Genomic DNA, 22,008 nt, shown 5'->3' with positions numbered 1-22,008 from the left:
AAGGCTTACCTGTCCGAACACATCTCTCCCTATGAACCATCTAGGTCTCTTAAGATCGTCTAGGGAAGCCCTGCTCTCGGTCTTCCCTCCTTCACAGATGCGACTGGCGGGAACGACAGACAGGGCCTTCTCAGCTGTGGCTCTTCGGCTATGGAACACCCTACCTAGGGATATCAGATCGTCCCCCTCTCTCCTAACATTTCGAAAGAGAGTTAAAAGCATTCGCAGATTTATTTATTTATTTATTACGGTTGCTTATACCCCGCCCTTCTCACCCGGGGGGACTCAGGGCGGCTTACACAAACAAGGCACAATTCGATGCCTGTATTACAAAAACATAACATCAAAAACATAACATCAATAACAACAATAATTATAACACTGATAACAATTAACGTAAACAATCAATATTATCGGCAGGAATAGCCATAAACCCGTAAAAACAATTAAAACAATAAAAACAATACAAACCTCATTGCTGGTCAGCGTTTAACCGACTCATAGTTAGGTTCTACTTTCCACACATTGTTGGTCCTATCATTCTGGTTCCATGTCTAATTGTCAGGGTGCCCAAAGGCCTGGTCCCAGAGCCACGTCTTTACCTTTCTCCTGAAGGCAAGGAGGGAAGTTGAAGCCCTGATTTCCCCCGGGAGTGAGTTCCACAGATGGGGGGCCACCACTGAGAAGGCCCTGCTCCTCGTCCCCATCAGCCTCACTTGTGATAGCGGTGGGGTCGTGAGCAGGGCCTCCCCAGATGATCTCAGATTCCGAGATGGGTCGTAGAGGGAGATACGTTCAGACAGATACGCTGGACCGGAACAGTAAAGGGTTTTGTAGGTCAAAACCAGCACCTTGAATTGTGCTCGGAACTGAATCGGCAGCCAGTGGAGCTGACATAACAGGGGGGTGGTGTGTTCCTTGTATGCCGCTCGTTGGACCAGTTGGAGTTTCTGAACAGTCTTCAAGGGCAACCCCACGTAGAGTGCGTTGCAGTAGTCTATACGGCATGTGACAAGAGCGTGGACCACTGTGGCCAGATGCAGTGTAACAAGCTAATTTGGATTCACGGAACGCTTGGACAATGCGACTGGAAAATGATTTTAGTAATGAGATGCTGAGGACTTGTGTTTTATTGTTTTTAACATGGTTTATATTTATGTTAATGTTTTAACTACATTTTATGTTGTTGGGGCATTGAATTATGCCAATTGTAAACCGCCTTGAGTTGCCTCCGAGCTGAAAAAGGCGGTACATAAATATGGTAAACAAACAAATAAATATTTCTTTGGAGATTATTTTTTTCTTGCAGTGGCCTGACTCTTTGTCCCACTGACAGGTGTGAAGAAGGAGTCCTTGTGAGAATCAGATGGCATCTCAACAAACCAGACCTCAAAATTCCCCTAGGAACTTTTCCTTAGGGCTGTGAAAAAGTGTTGGTTGATACAATTTTTAAAAAATGTATTTTATTCATGCTCTAATCACAATAAGGAAGAACAGAGCAGAATAGAGTTCCAAACTTTTCAGGTGTGGATGGGAAAATATGCAATTTAGGCATTTATAGGAGTAAAACACCCTAAGGAAGATGTGGGGGAAAATACCTTTCATTTTTCTAGTTCGTGCTGTGCATTTCTGCTTGTGGTGCCACTTCATGCTCAATGGTCCAGTCTGTCCTTTCCATCCACCCAAGGCTTATCTGAGCTTATAATAAGCAAGCAGAGACCCAAAGTGACACACGATAGGGCTGAGTAAACATCTGGCTTGAAGACTGCACTCCTCTTATTGGTCCTTCACTAAATTTTGATGGAAACCTCATTCTTGCAACTGCTTCTGAACATATCTCTCTGCAAGGAGTCCTAATGTTTTCCCTTAAGTTTTGGGAAGAGGGAAGCAATTGTGGAAGAGCACTCCAGGAAAAATTAACAGAAGGTGGACTGGTTGTGCAACTCCTTTCCTGGATTGTATTTTAGGTTATCTTATTTTTTTTATTTTCTGTTGTGTTTTTGTTATATTTATTGTGTATATTGTATTAATGGGCGTGACCTCATATAAGCTGCCCCGAGTCCCCTTGGGGAGATGGTGGCAGGGTATAAATAAAGATGATGATGATGATGATGATGATGATGATGATGATGATATAGTTCTAAGTCTCCCTCAAAGCTGTTTGGTTTCCTTCAAAATGGGCATCCAATCCAAAGGCTAGCAGTAGTCCCTGCTAGCCTGGCCAGTGATAAAAGTGATGTATATTTTGGTCCTAAGACAGGTAGCCAGGTGTGTGTGTGAACTAGATTGGCAACAGCAAACCTATCATACAAATGTGCCTCATGTCTAAACTTTCATATTCTAGTGATTCCCCCAATTGTAAACACTGCACTTTTAGCCTCCGTAGCAAAATTATTAACACATCAAAATAGGATTTAAAATCAGCATGGAAATTGTTTCCTTTATTTCCCTTTTAATCTTCAGAAGTGCATTTGTTCAACCTGTGGCAGTGTTGCTTTCCAGGATATTCCAATCTATGTTTCTGTCTCCCTGGCTGCCATCATTCTGTGGACACTAAAAGGTAAAGGTTGTCCCCTGACATTAAGTCCAGTCGTGTCCAACTCTGTGGTGTGGTGCTCATCTCCATTTCTAAGCCGAAGAGCCAGCGTTGTCCATAGACACCTCCAAGGTAATGTGGCCGGCATGACTGCATGGAGTGCCGTTACCTTCCCACCGGAGCGGTACCTATTGATCTACTCACATTTGCATGTTTTCAAACTGCTAGGTTGGCAGAAGCTGGGGCTGACAGAGGAAGCTCACGCTGCTCTGCAGATTTGAACCTGTGACCTTTCAGTCAACAAGCTCAGCAGCTCAGCGGTTTAACCCACTGCACCACCGGGGGTATAGATGTACAAACCCCTGGTGGCGCAATGGGTAAACCCTTGTGCCGGCAGGACTGAAGACCGACAGGTTGGAGGTTCAAATCCAGGGAGAGTGTCAAGCTCAGCAGCTCAGCGGTTTAACCCACTGCACCACTGGGGTCACTAGGCCCCCTTATTCTTCCTTGATCTTTTTGGGGGGATTTGTCCATTTAAGCCTCAGATATTGGGCTTTTCCTTAGAGATGTTAGTGTGCTTCTGCAACGTTGTGTTTTTCCCCAAGCCTGTTCCTTCTTCCCTCTTGTGCCATTTCGGGCAAAAGTAAAATAATGGGGATCACTCTTAATATATATGACACCGTTCATTGCATCCATTCCAGAAAAATTCTCCAGCAGCTGCAATGTGGTTTCATAGAGAGGAGTGGCTGCAAAGAAAAACATATCTGCAGGATATATAGATCTTTACAATCAGAAGGTCCAGAAGTCCATGTATTGCTCTTAAATAAAAGCTAAGCCTTTCTGGACTTCATTCAGTAGCAAACATTAACCTCTCAAACCATACTTGGTGAGGAGAAATAATGTGTTGAGGTCCAAGGCGGTCTATTTGGCACTCCCAACCCGCCTGTCCTCAGTAAGTGGCAGATAATAAAATAGATGATTGTCAGTACCATTTATTATATATTAGATACATATATATAAAAATACCATTCACATTATTATGAGGTGGTGGTGGAAAAGGTGTGGAGGTGCAAGATACCTGCAAGAGGCCTCCTAACACAGCAGCAATGGTAGTGTACTGGGAGACATCCACAGGTCCTCCTTGGTGATTTTTCAGGCACTTGCCTCCTAAATCCACCGATAGAATATGTGGTTCATTCCTTCACATGTATGTTCCGGCAAGACGCATGGCTGTTCTTCAAGCAGCGAGGAGCCACCTCTGGAGCAAAATGGTGCTGAATTCTCTGCAATTCTGAGTCCTACTCCTTGAAACACAGCCTGTGTGTGTATTACTTCGAGAGTGAGATAATTTCCGAACACAATGAGAGGAGGAAGGGCAGGTCTTCCTGACGAATAATGCTAAGTTCTTTAAAAAGATGACATTTCCTTCTGAAGCGTCTTCCTCTGGGAGTGCTGTCTAAGTAGGAAGCCCATCCCGGCAGCAGTGATGTGGATGTAGCATCCTTTGATGGCTAGGAAGAAGGGAGTGGTCTCTTCTCCAAATCCAAAAGGCAGGTGTTACACTAGGAGGATGGGGAATCTTTGGTGCTGGCATAACTTCCCAAGAAGGCACCAAATCCCATGACCCCATGGAGCCTCCAGCAACAGGCAGTGAGCAAAACTCACTCATGGACCCCAGTAGGCAGCAAGGCAATGGCTGTCCTGCTCTGGTGCCTGTACATTAAGTCAACAAGGCAGTGAATGCCAAGCAAAAGTGGCACAATCGATCTTGTCCCACCTATGCTCAAAAAGTCTGTGAGCGTGCCCCTAGCAATCAGTGTGGCAATCTGAACTGGGGATGACCAAGATTTTAGAAGGTGGTGGGCAGGGACGGTGTTTGCAGTGAAACATGCCGGAAATGTGGAATGCCTAGAAATGGAAAGAAGAAAAATGACATCACATGAGATTTGAGTCCTGCCTTCCTTCCCCATGTGGTCCCTGGCTCAGAGGTCACTGCAGATGGGATATTTATTTATTATTTATTTTATTTAAAACATTTATATTCCGCCCTTCTCACCCCGAAGGGGACTCAGGGCAGAGCACAGCATATACACAGCAAACTTTCAATGCCGGGACACAAATTCACATACAATACATAAACATTATTTTTTTATCAAAATATTAAAATACACAATTTAAAACTGTCCAAGCCATCCACATCAAATCCAATTGGCCCTGTCATCTTTCCCACTGCTGCTTCATTGCCCTGTCCTGAAAGCTTGGTCCCACAGCCAAGTTTTTACCATCCTTCTAAAGGACAAGAGGAAGGGGGCCGACCTGATCTCACTAGGAAGGGAGTTCCATAGCTGGGGAGCAATCACCGAGAAGGCCCTGTCTCTCATCCCCACCAATCGTGCCTGTGACAATGGCGGAATAGAAAGCAGGGCCTCCCTGGAGGGTCTTAATCTCCATGATGGTTCACAGGGGGAGATGCGTTCGGACAGGTAATTTGGGCTGGGGCCATTTAGGGCTTTATAGGCCAAAGCCAGCACTTTGAATTGTGCCTGGTAGCAAACTGGCAGCCAGTGGAGCTGGCGTAACATGAGAGTTGTATGTTCCCTGTATGCTGCCCCAGTTATTAACCTGGCTGCCTATCATTGGACTATTTGAAGCTTCTGAGCAGTCTTCGAAGGCAACCCCACGTAGAGTGTGTTGCAGTAGTCTATCCTAGATGTAATGAAAGCGTGGACCACCGTGGCCAAGTCTGACTTCCCAAGGTACAGGCGCAGCTGGTGCACAAGCTTTAATTGTGCGAATGCTCCCCTGGCCACCACTGCAACCTGGGATTCCAGGCTCAGTGATGAGTCCAGGAGAACCCCTCAAGCTGCGAACCTGTGCCTTCAAGGGGAGTGTAACCCTGTCCAGCACAGGCTGTGACCCTATACCCTGTTTGGCCTTGCGACTGACCAGGAGGACCTCTGTCTTGTCTGGATTTAACTTCAATTTGCTTGCCCTCATCCAGACCGTTACAGCAGCCAGGCACCAGTTCAGGACTTGGATATGAGCATCCAACTCTACCAATCTTGGTTCTGCAACCATGATTAATTCCCACTAATGTGCTCCTGGCATTTGAAGGATATATGAACCGGGGGGGGGGGGGGGGGGGGCAGGGGACAGTTCCATCTTGTCTCCTGCATATGTCATCAATTGGGGACCCCTCCCCCCAGCACCAACTGCTGGAAGAGAGAGGGGGCCAGGGGACTGTATTGATACAATATAATACTAATAATAATAATAATATGATATTATATCTATATATTTTATAGTACATGTAATATTACTAATAATATTACAATATAATGTTATAGTACAGTACAGTAATATATAAAACTGATATTGCACTATGCTACTAATATAATGTATTGTATGTATATATATATATCTTGTAAGCCACTCTGTCATCAGTTGAGGACCCCTCCCCCCAGCACAGTGTTTTGGAGCACAATACTCCTGACCGCACGATCATGTTAAAAAACAAAGTATGGATCGTCGATGTTGCAATCCCAGGTGACAGCAGGATTGAAGAGAAACAACTGGAAAAGCTGACACGATATGAGGATTTAAAGATCGAACTGTAAAGGCTCTGGCACAAGCCAGTAAAGGTGGCCCCAGTGGTGATCAGCACACTGGGTGCAGTGCTTAAAGACCTTGGCCTGCACTTAAACACAATTGGCACTAACAAAATTACCATCTGCCAGCTGCAGAAGGCCACCTTACTGGGATCTGCACACATTATTCGCCAATACATCACACAGTCCTAGACACTTGGGAAGTGTCCGAAGTGTGATCCAATATAACAGCCAGCAGAGTGATCTTGTCTGCTGTGGACTCATCTTATTGTGTTTCAAATAATAATAATAATAATAATAATAATAATAATAATAATAATAATAATAACAACAACAACAATAACCTTTATTTGTATCCTGCCAAATGATACATCCCAAAAAATCCATGTAGATATTTGGCCTTTCCCAGCTATTTGTAACAAGTGATGGGATTTGAGTTAAAAACTAGTTGTGTTCCAATGTCTGGGAAAGTGTGGGTATAATTTATTTACGATCAACTCTACTGCTGTATCCCCTTTCCTACAAAATGCTCCAGGCAGTGGTGTCTTGTTTCTTACCACATCCTTACAACAACATGGGTAGCACATGGGTAGCACTTAAACACAATTGGCACTAACAAAATTACCATCTGCCAGCTGCAGAAGGCCACCTTACTGGGATCTGCACGCATTATTCGCCGATACATCACACAGTCCTAGACACTCGGGAAGTGTCCGACGTGTGATCCAATAGCCAGCAGAGTGTTTTCTGTGTTTTCTGATGGTCTTTGGTGACCCCACTGACACCCCCTCGTGACCCCCACAGGGGTCCCGAGCCCCAGGTTGAGAAACACTGCCCTAGACAGACAGTGTTCTGTGGATGGGAATTGAACAGGGAGGCAAATTTAACAAAACCCTTTATAGCCGAATTCTGACACTACTTCTGAATCTTCTGCATGTACTACCTAAATCTAAATATTTCCCTCTCCTCCTTTTCTCTCACTTTCCCTAAACGGTTATTCCTGTTATTTTATAAAGTTTGCCTTTAAAAAAAATGATGGAATTGTGAAATTGCGCATAAATTAAGGAACAATAGTAGAAGGTTATAAGGATATGCAGAACTGCAACAGTGGGATCATGGATTGCCGTAGTCATGCTAATGATGAGAATTGCGGTTTGAGAGTGATCAACATGGTATGTAGATGCTAGGAACAATAATGCAACTATAGCAAAATATAGCAGGTTTGTGCGATAAAGTCCAATGCTTGAGGAAATCATTTCTCTTCCATCACAGCGATAGATAAGGTTACCAATATTTTGGATTCTTTGTTGCTATTCATAGCTCCAGAAGTGCAAATGCCATGCAACAGCAAGGAATCTCTCGGCAGCTGCTCCCTTTCTCCTCCCCACAGTTTTCCCTGTGCCTCATGTCGGAGTCAGATGGGTGGGAATGGAATCCCGTAGCCGATGTAGGAAATTGAAGGATTTCCTCCCGGCTGCCTGCACACAATGCTGGCAAAGGGTGTGTGTTTCCTTAGTTATTTCCTGTTAGCTTCCACCACACTCCATTCCCTTGCTCACCTCCACAGAGCAGAGTCTTCGATGTGTCTTGTATCTCAAATATCAAGTATGACAGCAACAGAGCAAGAAGAAAGAGAGAGGAAAAGGACATCCAAGGACAGAATTCCTTTTTTTTAACAGCATTTGAGTTTAGGAGAAAAGACCGATGTTCATTGTGGCAGAAGGGAATGCAGCAGAAGCTTGAAAAATGATAAATGTTATGGATTTGTGGTCAATTTTTCATTTTTTCTCTAGTTTAAAGCTAGAATATAACACTATGTAACAACATTTGAATCACTAGGTTCTTGTGGGTTTTTTCGGGCTATAGAGACATGTTCTAGAGGCATTTCTCCTGACGTTTCGCCTGCATCTATGGCAAGCATCCTCAGAGGTAGTGAGGTCTGTTGGAATTAGGACAATGGGTTTATATATCTGTGGAATGGCTGGGGTGGGGCAAAGAGCTCTTCTCTGCTGGAGCTAGGTGTGGATGTTTCAACTGACCACCTTCATTAGCATTTGAAGGCCTGGCTGAGCCTGGGAAAATCTTTTGTTGAGAGGTGTTAAGATGTGCCTGGTTGTTTCCTCTCTGCTGTTTTGCTAATTTTAGAGTTTTCTTTAATACTGGTAGCCAGATTTTGTTCATTTTCATGGTCTCTTCCTTTCTGTTGAAATTGTCCACATGCTTGTGGATTTCAAAAAACCCACAAGAACCTAGTGATTCCAGCCATGAAAGCCTTTGACAATACATTGAACATTTGAATCATTTTCTGTTCCTTAAAAGTGTCATTTCTTGTTTAATTGTGCAGTACTTACTCTGAGAGTAGTTGTTACTATCCATAAACTTTGTTTTTGTGGCTGCCTATTTTGATATAGTTGAGATTCCATGAGATATTCATTGAAAAACTATAGCAAAATCTGCTGAAGGATGACCCACAGAAACAATTTTTTTGTAGTTTAATAATTTTTTTCTATATTTTTATGATAGAACCAATTAAGGAAATGACATTTATAACCCAGGAACAAAAATGGTGTTACATAGTGTAAATTCATCCAAGGTCCACCCAAAGAAAAAAGTGGCATAAAACTTAGGAGTTACAGAGGTAATGGTAAAGATTTCCCCTTGACATTAAGAACTTCCTGACTGTGAGAGTTGTTCAGCAGTGGAACTCTCTGCCCTGGAGTGTGGTGGAGGCTCCTTCTTTGGAAGCTCTTAAACAGAGGCTCGATGGCCATCTGTCAGGGGTGCTTTGAATGCAATATTCCTGCTTCATGGCAGGGGGTTGGACTGGATGGCCCATGAGGTCTCTTCCAACTCTTTGATTCTATGATTCTAGTCAAGTCTGACTCTGGGTGGTGGTGCTCATCTCCATTTGTAATCCAAAGAGCAGGCGTTGTCCATAGTCACCTCCTAGATCATATGGTTGGCATGACTGCATGGGGCACCATTACCTTCCCACTGAAGCAGCACGTATTGATCTACTCACATTTGCTTGTTTTCGAACTGCTAGATTGACAGAAGCTGGGGCTAACAGCGGGAGCTCACCCCACTCCCTGGATTTGAACTGTCAGCCTTTTGGTCAGCAAGTTTGGCAGCTCAGTGGTTTAACCTGGTGGCCCAGGAACCACAGAAGATGGGGGGAAAATTATTTACCAAAGAGATGGGATTGTCAGATTAGGATTATTCCAGACTCTGGGATTTCAGGAGTAAAAAATGAGAATTACTCCCATTGTGATATCACAGCAGGAAGACCTTGGTGATGGCATAGCTAGTGTATTGATTTGATCACAGGTTCTGCTATGTTGGCGTGTTATGGTTTTAGGTCTGCGTGTTATGGTTTTAGGCCTGCAAAAATGTTTGAAATCAAGGAAACACCCTAATTCTGAGATTCCCTGAGAAGTTTAGGCCCTGAGATCTGGCAACCATAGATGGGGGATATGTAGCATTACAGATGATATACTGCAACTCCCTTGATCTCTGGGCAATGGCTGATGAGCCACAAGTTACCCAACTTCTGACTTAAAAGAATTACCGTATATACTTGAGCAAAAGTCAACCTGAATATAAGCCAAGACATCTGATTTTACCACAAAAAAATGGGAAAAGTATTGACTCGAGTATAAGCCAAGGGTAGGAAATAGAGCAGCTACTGGTAAATTTCAAAATAAAAATAGACACCAATTTTTTTTTTGTCGTGTCAGGAGCAACTTGAGATATTGCAAGTCGCTTCTGGTGTGAGAGAATTGGCCGTCTGCAAGGACGTTTATTATTTACTGTGCTTATAGACCGTTGTTCTCAGCCCAGGGTGTCACAGCGGTGTACAACATGTAGAGAATAAGGTGCAAATTACAAGACATAATCTAACAACAAACTAGCAATATCAAAACATCGTCATCAACAACATCAACATCAACAATCCGGGGACGCCCGGATGATTTGATGTTTTTATCATCCTTGTGGGAGGCTTCTCTCATGTCTCCGCATGAGGAGCTGAAGCTGATAGAGGGAGCTCATCCGCCTCTCCCCGGATTCAAATCTGCGACCTATCGGTCTTCAGTCCTGCCGGCACAGGGGTTTAACCTACTGCGCCACTGGGGGCTCCTAGACACCAATAAAATTATTACATCTACATTAGCTCTATTATTATTACATTTATAATTTTACTATTTTATTATTTTTATTACATTTATTATTTGACTATTTTTATTATTATTGGAAGAATACATAGGCACATTTATATTGAGGAAGGTTAGAATAATGGTTTAATCAGAATTGGACAGTCTTATCTTAAATTACAGTTTAATGTAAATATTCAGAAACATTTAACCTACTAATGCCTCAATTAATGTAATTTTATTGGTGTCCTTGCCATTATCACAGGCTTGTCCTGTAAGCACAAGGGAGAGAGCCTTCTCCTCTGTGGCTTCCCGACTCTGGAACTCATTGCCCGGTGAGATTAGGAAGGCCCCCACCTTAGAAACTTTCAAGAGGGATCTCAAAACCTGGCTTTTTTGATGCGCTTTTGGTGAGTAGCCATACTAGCATACACAGTTGCTCCCCTTCAATGGTTTTCTGTCCCCAGAGTATATTTCCCCACCTGTATGAAGGTCTATTTTTATGACCCCGTTCCTTTATGAGTTTCTCCCTCACAAACAATCTGTTCCATCCCTGTCTCATCCTGATTTTAGTATTTTTAGTGTTTTAGTTTTTATCTTGCACACTCGTTATTTTATAGCGTATGATTTTGTTTTATTGTGTTCTTTTGTACTCATATGTTGTATGTATTTTATTGTGTTGCTATTGTGTTTTGGTTTTATTTTATTGTAATATGCTGTTGGGCTTGGCCTCATGAAAGCAGCCCTGAGTCCCCATTGGGGAGATGGTGGCAGGGTATTAAATAAATAAATTATTATTATTATTATTATTATTATTATTAAAATAAATTATTATTATTATTATTATTATTATTATTATTATTTAAAACTTTTATGCCCCGGTCTTCTCGACCTCCGCAGAGAGACTCAGGCTGACTAACAGCAGAAAATCAATACACAAATACAGCTAAAAAACACAATAACATTATAATAAGTTAAAATACAAACAGAATAAGTACATAAAGCCAAATTGCCAAGATAAAATCACGTTCATCTCAGTCCGTCAGTGTGATCAGTAGTTATTAGGTTATTGCTGAACCCACCCATCATTCTGAGAATGCTATGTCCCAGAGCCAGGATTTCACTAGCTTTCTGAAGGTCAGGAGGGAAGGGGCAGATCTAATCTCCATCGGGAGAGAGTTCCGAGGGGCCACCACCGAGAAGGCCCTGTCTCTCGTCCCAACCAGACGCGATTGCGAATGTGGTGGGACCGAGAGCAGGGCTCCTCCAGATCTTAGCAACCTTGATGGTTCATAGGAGAGAATCCGTTCAGACAGGTAAACTGGGCCAGAACCGTTTAAATAACGTTGACTTGAGAATAAGCCACGGGGGCCTTTTTCAGCCTAAGAAAAGGGCTGTAAAACAGCATATACTCGAGTATATATGGTAATTGCCATGAGATCTAGAGAGCTATGAGACTATGTATTGTCGAAGGCTTTCATGGCCGGAATGACTGGGTTGTTGTAGGTTTTTCGGGTTGTATGGCCATGTTCTAGAAGCATTATTTCCTGACATTTCGCCTGCAGCTGTGGCAAAAATTCTGAGGATGCTTGCCACAGATGCAAACAAAACGTCAGAAGAGAATGCTTCTAGAACATGGCCATACAACCCGAAAAACCTACAGCAACCCAGGTATGAGACTGCTGGTTTAAATGGCTTTCAAAGTGAGTGTATACAGAGGGAAGGCCAGATCTACTGTTCGTGTTAACATATGACTTCAAAGACGCTGCTGAACAAACGATGGACTGTGGACACAGCTTTTGTGATCTGTTTTTCTGGGTTTGTTGGAAGCATGTGTCTGATCACTCAAGGGATACTCAGTGGACACAAAGCATGGTACTTAGTTATTATATTGGTCAGATGTAAAGATAACATGCCAGTGTCCATGATCAAAATAATTAGAAACACAGTTAGATGCACAACTTCGAAAAGTTTACACTGCTACTTCCAGAATTTCCTAGACACACATGCTGGTTGAAAGATACTGGGAAGCATGCCTTAAAACTGATAATTTAGTCAAGTTTTGATTGTGTATGATGCTGTGTTCCCACTTTGAGCATTGTAGAAGTACGGTAATTCATCTCCTACAGAATTGCAGCTGTTTTGTTTACAACTCAGCTTTCTCATCCTCCTTCTTTGGTGGGATGTATGTATGAGTCTACTGAAGTTTCAGAAGACAAGACACTGCCAAGTAAGATTAATAGGTCAGAGGAGAAAGCATCTTGCCCTTTTGAATGACTTGTAGAATACCATATGCAAAATAACAGGAAATGATGCAGATCAACTAACTCTGTGTGATTTATGTAAGGTGCAAAACCTGCTTTTCTTGCTACTGATTCTGTGACATCTTGGCACAGAAATTAGATTTCTCATTTCAAAATAATCACAACAACATTGCAGTCCAGGCCTTGATTGAAATCTACATGGAACTTTTTCTTTCCTTAATTACAGAGCTGTTAATGAGAAGAATTGAGCAATCTTAATGGCTAACCTATTAAGGAGTCATAATGGCAGAGAATCATAGAGTATTTGAGCTAGAAGAGATCACAAAGGACATCTAGCCAACCCCTTGTCATGGAAGAAAGCACAGCTGCAGTGCTCCCAAAAGGTATCCATTCATTTTCTGTGTAAAGACCTCTAAAGTGGAAGAGCCCACTGATTTTCAAGGCAGATTGTTCTATTGTATTGTCAAAGGCTTTCATGGCCGGAATCACTGGGTTATTGTAGGTTTTTTTGGGCTATATGGTCATGTTCTAGAAGCATTCTCTCCTGACGTTTCACCTGCATCTGTGGCAAAATGCTTGTCACAGATGCAGGCAAAATGTCAGGAGAAAATGCTTCCAGAACATGGCCATATAGCCCAAAAAACCTACTACAACCCAGACTGTTCTATTGTTGGACAGCTCTTATTGCAAGAAAAGCTCTAATGCAGTGTTTCTTAACCTGGGGGTCAGGACCCCTGGGGGGGTCATGAGGGGGTGTCAGAGGGGTCGCCAAAGACCATCCGAAAACATAGTCATAGTCATAGGGGTTCTGTGTGGGAGGTTTGGCCCAATTCTATCATTGGTGGGAATCAGAATGATCTTTTATTGTAGGTGAACTATAAATCCCAGCAACTACAACTCCCAAATGCCAAGTTCTATTTCCCCCAAACTCCACCAGTGTTCATTCACATTGGGCATGTTGAGTATTCATGGTAAGTTTGGTCCAGATCCATCATTGTGTGAGTCCATGGTGCTCTCTGGATGTAGGTGAACTACAACTCCAAACCTCAAGATCAATGCCCATCAAACCCTTCCAGTATTTTCTGTTAGTCAAGGGAGTTCTGTTTGGCAAGATTGGTTCAATTCCATTGGTGGAGTTCATAATGCTCTTTGATTGTAGGTAAACTATAAATCCCAGTAACTACAACTCCCAAATGACAACATCAATCCCCTGCCAACCCCACCAGTATTCAAATTGGGGCATATCACGTATTTGTGCCAAATTTGGTCCAGTGAAGGAAAATACATCCTGTATATTAGATATTTATATTATGATTCATAACAGTAGTAAAATTGTAGTTGTGAAGTAGCAATAAAATAATTTTATGGTTGGGGGTCAAAACAACATGAGGAACTGTATTAAGGGGTCACGGCATTAGAAAAGTTGAGAACCACTGCTCTAATGTTTAGGTGGAGTCCCATTCTTTGCAATTTAAATCCATCCACTGCTGTTCTAGTATCTGGAGCAACAGAAAACAATCTCACTCTATCTTCAACTTGATACCCTCTCAGATATTTAAATACAGAAATCACTCTTTCTCAGGATGTATCCAAACTGCAAGAATGAATGCAGTTTGATATGACTTTAATTTGATATGACTTTAACTCACTGTCATGGAATCATGAGAGTTGTTGTTTTGCTAGATTTTTAGCCTCCTCTTTCATAGAGTTGGAAGAGACTGCATGGGCCATCCAGTCCAATCCCATTCTGCCATGCAGAAGAAACACAATCAAAGCATCCCCGACAGATGATCATCCAGACTGTGTTTAAAAGCTTCCAAGAAAGGAGCCTCCACCACACTCCGGGGCAGAGAGTTCCACTGCTGAACAGCTCTGACAGTCAGGAAGTTCTTCTTAATGTTCAGGTGGAATCTCCCTTTCTGGAATTTGAACTCATTGCTCTGAGTCCTAGCCTCCAGGGTGACAGAAAACAAGCCTGCTCCCTCTTCCCTATGACATCCTTTCAAATATTTACACATGGCTATCATGTCACCTTTGAACCTTCTCTTCTGCAGGTTACACATCCCCCACTCTTTAAGATGCTCTTCAAAGGGATGGTTTCCAGACCTTTGTCCATTTTGGTTGCCCTTCTCTGGATGTGTTTCAGCTTGTTAATATCTATTTTGAACTGTGGTCCCCAGAATTGGACACAGTATTATTCTAGGCGAGGTGTGACCAAAGCAGAATAGAGGGGCACCATGACTTCCCTTGATCTAGACCAGTGTTTCTCAACCTGGGGGTCAGGACCCCTGTGGGGGTGTCAGAGGGGTCACCAAAGACCATCAGAAAACATAGTATTTTCTGTTGGTCATGGGGGTTCTGTGTGGGAAGTTTGGTCCAATTCTATCATTGGTGGGATTCAGAATGCTATTTCATTGTGGGTGAACTATAAATCCCAACAACTACAACTCTCAAATGTCAAGGTCTATTTTACCCAAACTCCACCAGTGTTCACACTTGGGCATATTGAATATTCATGCCCAGTTTGGTCCAGATCCATCATTGCTCGAGTCCACAGTATTCTCTGGGTGTAGGTGAACCACAACTCCAAAAACTCAAGGTCAATGTCCACAAGACCCTCCCAGTATTTTCTCTTGGTCATGGGAATTCTGTGTGCCAAGTTTGATTAAATTCCATCATTGGTGGAGTTCAGAAGGTTCTTTGATTTTAGGTGAACTATAAATCCCAGCAACTCCAACATTCCCAAATGACAAAACCAACCGCTTCCATCCCACCAGTATTCAAATTTGGGCATATCGGGTATTTGGGATTTGAAAATACATCCTGCATATCAGATATTTACATTATGATTCATAACAGTAGCAACAAAAATAATGTTGTGTTTGGGGGTCACCACAACATGAGGAATTGTATTAAGGGGTCACAGCATTAGGAAGGTTGAGAAACACTGATCTAGATACAATACTTCTTTTGATACAGCCCAAAATTCCATTGGCTTTTTAGCTGCTGCATCACATTGTTGGCTCATGTTCAACTTGTTGTCCACAAAGACTCCAAGATCTCTTTCCCATGGGCCGATGTCACTCATCCTGTATCTGTACATTTTATTTTTTTTCTGCCTGTGTAGTATCGCACATTTCTTCTTGTAGAAATTCATATTGCTATTTTTGACCCAGCTTTAAACTTTTGAGGTTGTTTTGAATTCTGATCCTATCCCTTGGAGTATTAGCTATCCCTCCTAATTTGGTGCCATTCGCGAACTTGATAAGCATGCCCTCTAAACCTTTATTTAAGTCATTAATAAAGGCATTGCCAAGCACTGGGCCCAGGACAGAACCTTGGGACTCCAAAAGAGTGCTGTGAACAATCACATACAACTCACAGAATTCCATAGCATTGAACCATGGGTGTTAAAGTGGTGTCAAACTGCATTAATTCTACAGTATAGATGCACACTTAGTTTCTCAAATTCTGCACAAAAAAATAGGAAGCCAGATAGTACCTATTTCTTCCCACTGTATTATGACCCATTGGGGGGGGGGGGGCAGATGGAAAGATAAACATATGTTGATACTCACCACCCAGTAGGCCACGAGTGCCCCTTGTAACAGGCCCACAACTACATCAGACGGATGGTGCCGATAGTCTGAGATGCGGGTCAACCCAGTATACACTGCAATCATGATGAGCACAAACTGGACCAACGGGCGCAGGACCCGAGCACCTTGCCAAGTAAACCGAGCCTGTAGATAAAACTAAAGGTAGAAGAAGAGGAAAGGTGTCAGAGCAAAAGGGGCACAGACAGCTTTGCTAATCTGTCTGAATTCAATGCTTTCTCATAACAGCCAGAAACTTAATAAACAGGCTCTCTGCTGTAAGAAACCACGGGTCTTTTACATGTTCTCAGAGAAGCATGCCAGTTGGTTCATAAGGAAAGACCACCAAATCTAACAAGGACATTAAGTGATTGTTTATTAGAATGCAAGGAATATTTAGTAGAACTTGGAAAATTACTTTTTTGAACCAACTTTCAGAATTATCTATATAACACCGCTGCCAGATATCCGGCCCGGGGATACTGGTGATTGAAATCTTTGAAGTAACTTTTCGCAACATGGATATTTAGCCAACAATGAGGAGATCAATTCCAGAAAAGTAGCCAGGCAAAGATTCATCCTGGATCTCAAAAGATCTTGAACATCTTGATCCTTGAAAACATGTAGAAGTATTTTAAAAATTTTAATTTATTACATCTGTCCCGGCCATAAGGTTTTAAATTTTGTGTGTTATTGCTTATATGAGAGTTATATTAATTGTACTATTTTGTTGTTTGCTGCTTTGTTTTTACTGATGTGTTGTTGGGCTTGGCCTCATGTAAGCCGCCCTGAGTCCCCTTGGGGAGATGGTGGCGGGGTATAAATAAAGTATTATTATTATTAATATTATTAAGTATGACTTTTCTAAGGGAATGAATGAAAACAGAAGTCAAAAACTCAGCACTGTGCCGAGGCAAGCAAAGGGCAGTGAAGACTTGATTTAGATCTCCATTCAGACATAGATGCCCCTGAGTAACCCTATGCTGGTCAGTATACGTTGAGTATCCCTTTTCTGAAATTTTTCAGAATTTTTTATTTTTGGAATACAGTAGACTCTCAGTTAGCCAGAATTCAAACAATCAGAACTCTCTATCAACCAATTAAAATTAATACTTTAGATAAAAATGTTATATTAAATTTGTATTTATTTGTCTTAATTTGTTTTTAATTACTGTTTTCAATATGAATATCAAGTTAATACAGAGTTGATGGTATAGTATTAGTTAGGTTTATTTTTTAATAGTGACTCTCAAGCAACCACACAGGATGCCTGCCCTCTGTCTCCCAAAGTACTTGCTCTACTCCGAACTCAGGAACGGAAAATGGAATGTTGGTGGCCAGGAAAAGAGATTTAAAGATGGGCTCAAAGCCAACCTTAAAAACTCCGGCATAGGCACTGAGAAGTGGGAAGCCCTGGACCTTTAGCACTCCAGCTGGAGGTCAGTTGTGACCAGCAGTGCTGTAAAATTTGAAGAGGCACGAATGGAGGGCGAAAGAGAGAAATGTGCCAGGAGGAAGGCGCATCAAGCCAACCCTGACCAGGATCATTTTCCACTTGGAAAGCGATGCCCTCACTGTGGGAGAAGATGCAGATCAAGAATAGGACTCCACAGTCACCTACGGACCCTCCGCCAGTACACCGATCTTGGATGACAATCCTACTAGGACAACGAGGGATCGCCTAAGTAACCTATACTGAACCATTAGAAAACAAAGGTGTCACTATCTCAGTCAACCATGTGGATACGCTTGGATTTTGGAGTATTTCAGAGTTTGGAATTCTGAATTTGTATCATTCAACTTAATTTACCTTCCAAGGTTGCAACCCTTACTGGACATGAGAGCTGTAGTTCAAGATCTGGAAGGCTATATTATTACTCACATCCCTGTTTTAGTTGTCCCTACCCCACAACTAATGTGGCTATATTTCCTAGAGTTTTCCAGTAATGCCTTGAGATTTAGCGTAGTACAATAATGAAGAGAATGGACTGTGAACGAGAAGTCTCCACTTCAGATCTGGTCTTTGGCACAAACTCCCCCAGTCAATCTACAATTAAATTTTGGCAGACTCACTCTGATTTAAGATTTTTCCTAGTCTCTGTTTCACAAACATAGCTGGCAGGAGCAACTTCCTGGGTTTTAGGGGAAATTAACCAGCCTGACTGGACTCAAGCCTGACGTACTCATCTCTCTCTGTCCTCTCCTAGTCACACCCTGGCACCAGAAGCTACCCAAATGGGGAGAAGGCTCTGTTAGGACGCCAGGAGGCTAAACTCCCTCTTCTAAATATAGGATGGTGAATGATGCAGCAGGCACCAGATTCTCACAAGTCACAATGACATAAACAGAATTGGCCTCAGAATAGGAATAGTTGAGGTCAAATCTCAAGAAAGAACCAGAAAACTCCTCACTCTCCTTTTTGTCTGGCACAGCAGTGCCCAAAGCACTTTCCCACAAGTCACTAGAACCATACTGTGACTGCCTGAAACATGCCCACGGAGAACGATTCTTCCCAGTCACTAAGTGATCATTAAACCAAGCCCTTGGTGGGAGATCGCAACCAACACCTTCCATATTGCCTTAGAGGAAATTCTGGCAGAGACAAGGAGAAAGGTATGTCTGCAGACTCCAGGCAGGAACTTCCCTTGGAGCCATAATTCCTGGATCGCATTCACTTCCAACTATTCCACTTTCCTCTTAAGAGCTGGAGGAATAAATATACACATCCTCCAATATTTCTCAGGAAACACAGAAATGGCTCTTGTGTTCTGGAATTTGGAGCTCTTCTCCTTTTGGATTTCAACTTGGGAATCTTGGGAGCTGGAATCCCCAAAAGGGAAATGTCAATCCTCTGTTTTAAACAACCAAAGTTTTAACAAGAGGTCCTCTTTTGATGTCATCTCCCTCAAAAGATTTTCCATTACTGTATGGAACGCACAAATAAAAGTTGGACAGGTGTGATTTAAATTCATTTTAATTGAAGAAATATTTAATATTTGAGGGTTTTTTTTTTGTCATGTCAGGAGTGACTCCTGGTGTGAGAGAATTGGCCGTCTGGAAGGACGTTGCCCAGGGGACGCCTGGATGATTTTGATGTTTTTATCATACTTGTGGGAGGCTTCTCTCATGTCCCCGCATGAGGAGCTGGAGCTGATAGAGGGAGCTCATCCGCCTCTCCCCGGATTCGAACCTGCGACCTGTCGGTCTTCAGTCCTGTTGGCACAAGGGTTTAACCCACTGCGCCTATATATATAAAGATATATTAGAACTACAATTCTCACCACTGCCAGGCAGCTGGTTGGCTGTTCTAAAAGAAGAAAAGGGAATTCCGCATCTCTCCGGATGTTGCTGGATTGCACCCACAAACTCAAGGGGCATTCAGGGTCATATAGGAGCCCCTGGTGATGCAATGGGTTAAACCCTTGTGTCAGTAGGACTGCTGACTGAAAGGTTGGCAGTTCGAATCTGAGTAGGGTGAGCTCCCATCTGTCAGCTCCAGCTTCCCATGTGGGGATATGAGAGAAGCCTCCTACAGGATGGTAAAACATCTGGGCGTCCCCTGGGCAACGTCCTTACAGACAGCCAATTCTCTCACACCAGAAGTAACTTGCGGCTTCTCAGATCATTCCTGACATAAAAAAGGGTCATATAGTCCAAAACAGGAATCCATAGCTAAAGCACCCCTGAGATGCCCACATCCAACCCTGTACTATCAGCTATTCCGGCAGATAGAATTTCTTGCTCAAAAACAACCAAAGAGCCACATAATGTTAATTTATTGCTCTAGAACAGTGCAATTTTAAAGCCATTATATTTCCAGCAGTTCAAAATGAATTAGGAATGCAGTGTGGAAGCAACATTACATTCTGCCTGAGCATAAAAAGCATACAAAGTTCCTTGCACAGGCATTAGAAGCAGGATTTATTTGACACTTCGTGAAGGTTTTCCATTTCAGAAAGCCAGAGGATGGGCCTAAGCAATTCATACTAAAATGCATACCAAAAAAGAATCTCTCAAAAATGTCTTCCAGTGTCAGTCATTCACCAGAAGTAAGATAAGAGGGTCTTGTTCCTTATGCACTGTCTTGAGTAAGTAATGGAAATTAACTAACCCAATCACTATTTTTCTTTCTTAGTGGAAAAGCACCAGAGATTCCCAAAACTGAGTTTGACCTGACCTGTCCCCTCTTCCTAATCTTCCAAACAAAGTCTATATTTACATTCTTAGCATCTCACTCCTTCAAAAATGAGATTTACTGGCATGGTTTCTCCCAAAGTACTTTGGGGAAGAAGTGGCAGTCTTTGTGGGAGTCTCTGACTGGTCCCCTCTACATTACAGGCTTCAAGGGTCTCTGAGAAAAGCAAAGGCCTAGCAACCACATTCGATTTCGAATGCAAATGTAACCCCAGACTAGGTTTGAATAGCAAACAAATCCCTATCTCTAAGTTTGCAAGAGTTGGCGTGTTCAAAATTTCTAGCCAATGAAAAGCTAGACTATCTCATTTCTGACTTGGCACCCTCTAGATATGATGAACCATCAATGTGATGCTCCACCAGCCATCTGATGCTTGGATCTGTCCAGCAAATCTGAAGGTGCTGAGTAAGTGGCAGAATTTATTTATTTATTATTTTATTTGCATTATTTCTACCCCGCTCATATCAGTCTGAAGGCGACTCAGAGTGGCGCCATAAAATTCGATGCCATAAAAATATATACATTGATAAACAAAAAGAACCATTATAGTGCAATTAGACATAAGACAGTGCATAATAACAATATTAAAAACTAAAAACTATACCCTCTCATTCAAGTCCTTATCCGTTCCATTGTCTTGGGTCGTTCCTGGGTCATTCAAGTTTGTCTATTTATTCGGAGGTTCCAAATGCTTGCTCAAAGAGCCAAGTTTTTACTATTTTCTGAAAGGTCAGGAGGGAGGGGGCTAATCTAATATCCCTAGTCAGGGAGTTCCACATCCGAGGGGCCACCACAGAGAAGGCCCCGTCTCTCGTCCCTGCCAGACGTGCTTGCGAAACCGGCGGGATCGAGAGCAGGGCCTCCTCAGATGATCTCAAATTTCTGGAGGGTTCATAGGAAGAGATGCATTCGGATAGATAAGCTGGGCCGGAACCGTTTAGGACTTTATAGGCTAAAGCCAGCACTTTGAATTGAGCTATAATGCAAAGTTTAGCTATGGGTCCCCAGATGTTTTGGCCTTCAACTCCCAGAAATCCTAACAGCTAGCAAACTGGCTGGGATTTCTGGGAGTTGTAGGCCAAGACACTTCAAGACCCACAGGTTGAGAATCATTGCTTTAGAGGGAAGGAATCTCAATAAAATACACTGTCAGCTTTCACAGATATTCTATTACAGTTTGGTGGAACTTTTCTAACATCTACATTTCCTAATTATTCCCTGAATGGTGTCACACCACACATGGAAGGGGACAAAATGAAACCTAGTTGGATGGAGGCTACGTCACAGGGGAGCCCATCTTCATGGCATAGAGGGCTGCATCACTGGTGCCAGTTATGTCGCTATTGGCATAGGTGAGTCAGGTTTGGCTCACAAAGTGGTCAGAACCATGACTCCAAGAAGCCCCTTGAAAAACCCTTCCCTTGTAAATGTGAGAACTTACCACCAAGTATGCCATGGTATACATAGCAAAGGACGCATGGCCAGAGTAGAAGGACTTTCTGGAAAAGAAAAGGAGAGCAGAGTATGTTGTAATATTATTATACAAGAAAATCCAGTTCAAAGCCACTCTGAACACAGTCCCTCGCAACCTGATTATTTTTGAGTTCAGTATCACTCCAGTTTCCCACTACGTGACATGAACTCTGTGATTATTCAGA

The 22,008-nt window shown here is 42.6% G+C and overlaps 1 protein-coding gene across 2 annotated transcripts in view; it reads right to left on the bottom strand.

Moving 5' to 3' along the window:
* Positions 1-3,512: 3,512 nt before the first annotated feature.
* The window catches only part of LOC132768073 (phospholipid phosphatase 3-like), a 58,606-nt gene continuing 40,110 nt past the window's right edge, over positions 3,513-22,008 (bottom strand). For both annotated transcript variants that reach the window (XM_060763656.2, XM_060763657.2), the window contains exons 5-7: positions 21,792-21,849; positions 16,138-16,314; positions 3,513-4,444 (exon numbers count right to left, since the gene is read on the bottom strand). In XM_060763656.2, the coding sequence (XP_060619639.2) occupies positions 4,343-4,444; positions 16,138-16,314; positions 21,792-21,849 (337 nt within the window). In that variant the 3' untranslated portion in view covers positions 3,513-4,342. The remainder of the gene's footprint in view (positions 4,445-16,137; positions 16,315-21,791; positions 21,850-22,008) is intronic.

The sequence above is a fragment of the Anolis sagrei genome, chromosome 2 (genome assembly GCF_037176765.1).
Source record: "Anolis sagrei isolate rAnoSag1 chromosome 2, rAnoSag1.mat, whole genome shotgun sequence".
Lineage (NCBI taxonomy): Eukaryota > Metazoa > Chordata > Lepidosauria > Squamata > Dactyloidae > Anolis > Anolis sagrei.
Note: the sequence above shows the minus strand (reverse complement) of the source record. Positions and strands in the feature narration are given on the sequence as shown.